At 42.1% G+C, this 8,560-nt stretch overlaps 1 protein-coding gene across 1 annotated transcript in view; it reads left to right on the top strand.

Moving 5' to 3' along the window:
* Positions 1-4,210, top strand: part of LOC117884792 (cytochrome P450 2D14-like) — a 21,549-nt gene extending 17,339 nt beyond the window's left edge. The window contains exon 7 of the mRNA XM_034786037.1: positions 2,441-4,210. Coding sequence (XP_034641928.1) covers positions 2,441-2,619 — 179 coding nt within the window. The 3' untranslated portion in view covers positions 2,620-4,210. The remainder of the gene's footprint in view (positions 1-2,440) is intronic.
* The last annotated feature ends 4,350 nt before the right edge of the window (positions 4,211-8,560 follow it).

The following is an 8,560-nucleotide window of genomic DNA, read 5'->3' as shown; positions in this document are numbered from 1 at the left end:
AAGAACAGGAGTACTTGTGGCACCTTAGAGACTAACAAATTTATTAGAGCATAAGCTTTCGTGGACTACAGCCCACTTCTTCGGATGCATCCGAAGTGGGCTGTAGTCCACGAAAGCTTATGCTCTAATAAATTTGTTAGTCTCTAAGGTGCCACAAGTACTCCTGTTCTTCTTTTATCTTTAAAATGAATAAAGGGCATCAGTTCTCATGCTGCAGGGCACAAGTCAAATATTAACTGTTCATTATGGGGCTTCTTGGACCTACCTCAGAATTCTCTGGTACTGGTCACGATCAGGGAGAGGATGCTGGACTAGATGGAGCATAGGTCTGTTCCAGTAAGGCAATACGTGCATTCATGTCTTTCAGGAATTAGATGTTTGCAGTTGTCAATGATATATGGCAGAGTGGGGAAGTGGGGCAGATCCTTTGATTCAATTCATTGTTCATGGGGTGGGAGTCCTGCTCCCAGTGACTTAGAATCATAAACATTCAGGGCTGGAATGGAACTCAAGAAGCCATCAAGTCCAGCCCCCTGCGCTGAGGCAAGACCAAGTACCCTGACAGGTGTTTGTTCAACTTGTTTTTAAACACTTCCAGTGACGGGGACCCAGGGCGCTGGGGGTAGGGGACATGGTCCCACTTTTTACCAGATGTAAGGTCAAGCAACGGGGGAGGGGGTGGAGAGGAGCGAGAGGGGGCGGGGCCTCAGGGGAATGGGTGGTACGAGGGCAGGAGTTTGGGGAGAAGGGGCGGCACAGGGGTGGGGCTCCCATGGGGAAAGGGCAGCGTGGGGGGCCAGGGTCTCAGGGGAAAGGGCCATGCAGGGGCAGGGCCACAGTTCGGGCGCTGGTGGTCCCCACACTTTTAAGGCTCTTCTGCCGCACCTGGTAGGGACTCCTTGACCTCCCTTGGAATTACACTCGAGCTTGAAAGGTTTTCCTAATATCTAACCTAAACCTCTCTTGCTGTAGCTTAAACCCATTACTGCTTGTCCTACCTTCTGTGGACATGGAGAACAATTGATCACCGTCCTTTTTATAATAGCCCTTAACAGATTTGAAGACTGTTATCAGGTTGGCACTTGGTCTTCTTTTCTCAAGACTATACAAGCCCAGATTTTTCAACTTTTCCTCACAGGTCAGGTTTTCTAAACTTTTGATTATTTTTGTTGCTCTCCTCTGGACTCTTTCCAGTTTGCCCACATCTCTCCTAAATTGTGGTGCCCAGAACTGGACACAGTACTTCAGCTGAGGCCTCACCAGTGCTGAGTAGAGTGGGACAATTACCTCCTGTGTCTTACATACAACTCTCCTGTTAATACACCCCAGAATCATATTAGCCTTTTTTGCAGCTACATCATATTTACGACTCCTACTCAGTTTGTGATCCACTGTAACCCATAGACCAGGGGTGGCCAAACTTACTGACTCTCCAAGCCACATACGACAATCTTCAGAAGTTTCAGCCCCATTCCTGCTGACGCCCCAAGTCCCAGCCAGCACACCCTGTGGGGAGAAGCCCCAAGACCCCCCTTCTCACTGGGCAGAAGCTCCTGCCCCAGAACCCCACTCCAAGGAAGAGATCCTGAACTCCCCCCTGCAGTCTGGCAGGTGGAGAAAGGGGGTGGGGGAGTTGTGGGATGCTCAACGAGCTGCACTTTAACTGTAAAAGAGCCACATGTGTCTCACGAGCCATGGTATAGCCACCCTTGTCATAGATCCGTTTCAGCAATACTACCACCTAGACAGTTATTCCCCATTTTGTAGTTTTGCATTTGATTTTTCCTTCCTAAGTGAAGTACTTTGCACTTGTCTTCATTGAATTTCATCTTGCTGAATTCAGATTAATTCTCCAAATTGTCAAGATCATTTTGAATTTTAAACTTGCCCTTCAAAGTGCTTGCAACCCCTCCCAGCTTGGTGTCATCTGCAGATTTTACAAGCATACTCTCTACTCTATTATCCAAGTCATTAAGGAAAATATTGAATAGACCGGACCCAAGACTGACTGCTGCAGGATCCCACTAGATATGCCCTCCCAATATGACAGCAAACCATTGATAATTACTGACTAAGTATGGTCTTTCAACCAGTTGTGCACCCGCTTTATAGTAAATTCATCTAGACCACATTTCTCTAGTTTGCTTATAAGAATGTCACATGGAACTGTGTCAAAAGCCTTACTAAAATCAAGATATATCACATCTACTGCTTTCTCCCTATCCACTAGGCCAGTAATCCTATCAAAGAAGGAAATTAAGTTGGTTTGCCATGATTTGTTTTTGACAAATCCATGCTGACTATTCCTTATAACGCTATTATCCTCTAATTAAACTAATTGTTTAATTAGTTGCTCTAGTATCTTTCCAGGTATCAAAGATACTTACCATTTTGTTTTTGGGGTCTCCCTCTTTCTCCTTCCTCACTCTCTCTTTTACAGGTCGTCGCATGTGTCTGGGGGAGCAGCTGGCCAGGAAGGAGCTCTTTCTCTTCTTCACAACCCTCCTGCAGCATTTCACTTTCCATATCCCTGAGGGTCAGCCCAGGCCACGGGATGACGGGCGTTACATCCTCATACATTCCCCAGACTCCTACGAGCTGTGTGCCAGCCCCAGATAATGTGTTCCAGGCATGAGCTGCCAGATCTGCGTTGATCTGAGCTAAAGCTTCCACAGAAGAGCAATATAGGAAACACTTTTTTGAGATTGAAATAACTTTATCTAAGTGTTTTGAAGTTTGTAAAGAAATTATGGCAGAGACTTAACGACACATGAACTTTGGATTCAAGATGCCAACCAGAACAATCGATAATTAAAATATTTGATGTATTACTTAAGAAACAAACCCAACACAGCCAAAGCTATAGTGATAACTGGGAAAATGGAACACACTGGAAACCATATTGGAAAAATCATGGAACCAACAATAGGTCAGAAGCCTCAGTTCGGCCCCTTTTCTTTTATGCTGTATAGCTTCCCCCCCTTTCTCATACCTTTTTGTGTCTTCTTAGGTTATGAATGCTTCAGGGCAGGGAGCTCTCTTCTCACACATTTGCAAAGCTCCTAGCCCACTTTGGTGCCACATAAATAAGAACAAATTATAATAGTTTTAGAACTGATGCTAGCAGTCAAATGAGATTTCAGGATAAGGTGCGGAGATAAACCTCTATCATGTCACTATGTGCTGATCATTTTAAGATGCAACAGCAAATCTTACAGCACTCCCATTTAAAATCCCAAAGTCGATAAAATGGGAAACACTAAACAGAGCCATGCTGCCTATGTAATTCAACAGCTGTTATTTATAACATACCGGCTGGGATTGCTGTAGAGTCCAGGAGCAAATGTAATCCCTGTTTATAAGGTTCCTCAGAAGTTAAACCACAGTTGAATTTGGGCCTAGATTTTTTGGGAACCTTTAGTGAGAATAAAACAATTTGGTCTTGGGCTGTCCTGCAAAAATCATTGGGTCAAATTCAGCCCTGAGGTAAGCAGATACAACGCCACTGGTTTAAATGGCATTGCACCTGCATATGCCATGCCTAACTTTGGCCCTTTGTGTCTGTTCCTTTACTTGGATTAAACAATGAACATCCAGCAACCAAAACCATCAATTTGAGGTTCACTATTGCAGCTCAGGAACAAAACGCAACTAATCCCAGGTATTGTTAAATAAAGCGTGTGGTAGCCTGACAAGGCATAAACTTACTAATATGAAACATGGGAACACGGCCAAAACTTTGCTGAATCTGGTACGCAGACAGGTGAATCATCTAATTTATTATCCTTTGTACTATATATATTTCCTGTATAAATCTTAGTCATTTAATCCCTGTTTATTGTATTATTCTTTCTACTTGTGTGATGGTCTAACTGTAGTTTACTTAAAGGTCAACACTTCCCTTGCACTTTCTTTTTTTCTGTGACTCAAAAATATAAACTATAAATATATTAAAAAGCCAGACAGCACTTCCTATTGTCTTTGCATCATTCATAAAACACAGAGAAACCGGAACGAATATCCCCTTCCTCACTGTAGTCTTGAGAGGGGGGCTCTTCTGTCCCCTCATGAAGAGTAGCTAACATTGGATACATTAATAGCAGCCTACGGCATTGCCTGCCTAGGAAAGTTTTACCAGTTATACTGGTATAATTATATTGGTATGTAGAATTGTGCAAATAACTGACTTTTTCAGTTCTGTGGCCAAACCAAAAACTAACAAAAAATAAAATAAAATATTTGTTTCAGGTTGACCTAAGCAAAAACAGAAAAAAAAAAAATCATTCCAGGTCAAACAAAATATTTTATTTGACCTGAAACAAAATGTTTTGTTTCATTTGTGTGGTTTTTGTTTTTTTACATTTTTTATTAATAAAATGGAAGTAAAATTCTAAATGAAACGTTATTTTGAATCGAAAAAATAAAAATATTTTGACTTTTTCTGAAATTTTCTTTTCTTTTTCAGCTGAAACAATTTGGCACATTTGACACAAATTTGCTAGATGTTGCAATTTACCCAATTACGGATTTTTTGTAAAAAAAACCCCATCATCTAAAAAATTTAACTCAGCTCTACTGCTATAGTTAAACCAGTATAGTTATACTGGTAAAAACCTCCATGTGGCTACCGTTTAACAGTGATGTTGTAGCCGGTTTTGACAGTGTCGGCTGTAATGGTGCAAATATGGAATATCTGTCAGGTAAGAGCCGTTTTTCAGAGGTTCATAGATTCCAAAGCTAGATGGGACCATTGTGCTCATCTAATCTTATCTCCTGTATAACATGGGCCAAAGAACGTCCCTGCTTGCTAACCTAGTGAGGAGAGCTTTAAACTAGGTTCGCCGGGGGATGGTGACCTAAGCCCAGAGGTAAGTGGGATACCAGGAGGAAACACAAGGAGGAGGGTGCAACCAGGCAGGCCTCCTGATTCATACTGAGAAAGGGCAATCAGCTAGTTACCTTACATGCCTGTACACCAACGCAAGAAGCTTGGGAAACAAGCCAGGAAGAATTGAAAGTCCTGGCACAGTCAAGGCACTATGATGTGATTGGAATAACAGAGACTTGATGGGGTAAGTCACATGGCTGGAGCACTGTCATGGATGGGTATAAACCAGGGGTCGGCAACCTACGGCACGTGTGCCAAACACAGAACGCGAGCCGATTCCGAGTGGCATGCTGCTGCCCACTGAGAGGAGGAGGAGGAGGGGCCAGAATCCAGTATGAAACTGGAGAAAAGCCTGTTGAGAGTCTTTGGGTTAAGTTTAAAGGTGAGAGCAACAAGGGTGATGTTGTGGTGGGCGTCTGCTATAGACAGTACCGGCTCTGGCTTTTTGGCCGATCCAAGCAAACTATTCCTATTTGGGAAACAATGGCGTTATAGATGAGATGCAGAGTGGTATTAGGAGAGGAAGATGCAGCACTGATCATATTGCTAACTTAGGCTTTGTCTACATTGGACTTTCGTTGGTAAAACTTTTGTCATTTAGGGGTGTGAAAAAATACACCCCCCTCCCCGAATGACAAAAGTTTTACAGATGAAAAGCACCGGTGTGAACAGCGCTTTGTCGCTGGGAGAGCTTGCCTGCTGACAAAGCTACTGTCACTTGTTGGGGGTGGAAGTTTTTTTCTCAGCGGGAGAGCTCTCTCCTGCCGACAAAGAGTGGCTACACTGCACACCTTTTAGTGGCACAACTGTAGCGGCACGGCTGTCACTGAAAGGTGCATAGTGTAGACATAGCCTTAGAAACTGAAATACCAAAAAGTATGAGGCACAATGGTTTATTAGAGTGGTCTTTCTAGATATTGAAAAGGCATAAGACATGCTATGGAGGGAAGGGTATTGTACAAAGTAGGTGCACTGGGGATAAGGGGGAAATATATGGGTGGAAAAGAGAATTTTTGAGTAAAAGAATATGCAGGTCAGAGTTGGGAAAGTTCTGTTGAATATATAATATAAATAATGGTACATCAGAGGGAAGTGTTATCAGCCCAATCTTGCTTAATAGTATGATAAATGATCTCCCAAAACAAATAATATTGGGGTAGGTGTCACTATTTGCAGGTGATTGTGCTTTGTGGGTAAGGAACAGGAATACTGAGACTGCAGAAAAGAGAATCAACAAAGCCTTATGTGCGATATCTGACTGGGGAAATGCCTGGGGTTTCAAGTTTTCCATTGCTAAAACCAAAGGACTGATCTTTACAAAAGGAAAGTTACAAAGGAATGTTAACTGTCTCAGTATGGAGAACAAATAGACATAGTTAAAAGGTTCACATTCTTAGGCGTAATATTTGATAGTAAATTACTTTGGAAAGATCATATACATTATGGTAAAGATAAATGTGCAGGAAGGATTAACCTGCTTAAAAGTCTTGCCGGTATTAATTGGGTGGTGGATTAGAAAACTCTGCTGATGGTAAACAGAGCCTTAATCAGACCAGTTATTGACTATGCTGCCAAGCTTTTGGGTCGGCATCAAAATCAGAACTTAAATTAGAATTACTACAAACCCAGGCACTACAAATTGAGTGTGGTGCATTTATTACAACATCTATATGTATTCCGCAGATAGTTTGTAGTGAAATGCCAGTTACACTATGAATGAAACTATCGGACCTAACTTTCTGGGCCAAAGTTAATGGGAACTGCAATGATGAAAGTGCCAAATAAATTTGAGAATTGTTGCCAATTTGATAAGCAAACTATAGCACATGATGTTAGAACTCCACATGCCATTCAAGTTAAAATGTGGATACAGGAGTTGAAAGACAAGGAAAAGCTGAACAAAGTCAGAACTTTTAGTCATGGGAAAATTAGTTACGGATGGAAAGTTGCATGTCCAATGTGGATTTAGATTTATTTTAAAAATTTAAGGGTAAAAAAGAGACAATTGGTATTAAAAATGAAGGGTATCAATATATATAAAAAAAAGTGGAGTCAGTTTTGTCAAATATATACAGATGGGTCCAAAAAATAGTAAAAGTAGGGACAGCATATTGTATATCACAATTGGGAATAAGTTACAGCTAAAAGAATATCTGACTATGTAGATGTCATGACAGCCAAACTAGTAGCAATAATGCTAGCATGGAATTGGATCTGGGATGTACTCCCCAGCAGCAGTGATAATTTTTTCAGATTCAATCTCAGGCCTTCTGGCAATAAAAAAGAGTGTCTCAGTACGCAGAAGTGATTTAATCAATGAAATGATATTTCTAATAACAGAGTTAGTACAGATGGACATACATGTAGCATTAGCTTGCATCCTAGAGCATATTGGGATGACAGGGAATGAAATGGTGGACAAAGCAGCTAAAAATGCTGTAAGAAATGGAAGGCTGTAAGAAATAGAAATGCCCTTGAGTAGCAGAAATTCAAAAGCCCAGCACAGAAAAATGTAAAAGACGAATGGCAGAAATTTGGATTAATGAAAAGAGAGGAAGAAGAATTTTGGAATTGTGCCCTGAAATTGAGGACTATGACATACTTCAGGTCATAGACAGGACTAATAATGTGCTTTTGTTTAGACTACTAATCGGCCATAGTGGCTTAAACAAAAATCTTTTTCAAAGAAATAGACACAAAGATGGCCTATGCATACTCTGTAAGGTAGAAGAAACAATTGATCACAGTTTATGGGCATGTAAGGGCTTTGGTAAAGAAAGGGAAAATATATTTGAGCAAGTCAAACATTTTAAGATAAAAAAATTACATTATTTGATTTAGTAAAAACATTGGGAAAGTGGAGTATTATTAAAAAGGGGCTGTTACATTACCTGAAAGACACAGGGCAGAGTGGGAGGATAGAAACCTCTAAGAAATGAGGGATTATAGTTGGTGGCTGCTATAAACTATTCAGTCAAGTCTGCTTCACAATAAAAAGAAGAAGGAAAAGAAAGAAAGGGGGCTTCAGAGAAAGAGTTTGCAGTTGCTCTCTGGACACAGAGAGGGTGGGTAGGAGGAAACCCAGGGGGAACTAAAAGCCGTGGGATCCTGTCCCTAATGGAAGGGGTTTACCCAGAGGAGTTGTGGGGAAGAAAGCCTGTGGAAGGCAAAGCAGGAAGAAGCCCAGGGAAAGAGCAGCAAGGGCTGAGACTGTGTAGAGCTTGGCTGCTGAGGACAGGGTCCCTGGGCTGGAACCTGGAGTAGAAGGTGGGCCCGGTTTCCCCCACCAGCCACTGGGAAAGGAGCTCTGGAGCAGGACATGGACCAGAAGACTGCCTGACACAGCACATGGACAGTTTGTCCAGTGGGACTCTGACACCCCAGAAGGGGAGGACTAAATGGTGACCTGGCTGGAGGACCAAGTCATGGACAGGGAGCACCCTGAGTCCCAGAGAGTTCACTGTGTGAGCAGCCCACGGAAAGGCTCCCAGCCCAGATGAGGAGCCACCCTGGCAATGAGTGTACCTCATTACAATGTCCCAATCTTTCACCCTTTGGAAAAGAGTACAGCTCCCCTGGTTTTGTAAAAATGGGGGGAGGGCAGATAAATAACTTCAACTTCTAACATATTCCAACTTCTTCAGAAGGCATCTACTGTACATGCTGTGCTAC

This window comes from Trachemys scripta, chromosome 1 (genome assembly GCF_013100865.1).
Source record: "Trachemys scripta elegans isolate TJP31775 chromosome 1, CAS_Tse_1.0, whole genome shotgun sequence".
In the NCBI taxonomy this organism is placed as follows: Eukaryota; Metazoa; Chordata; order Testudines; family Emydidae; genus Trachemys; species Trachemys scripta.
This window is presented reverse-complemented; position numbering and strand designations above follow the sequence as displayed.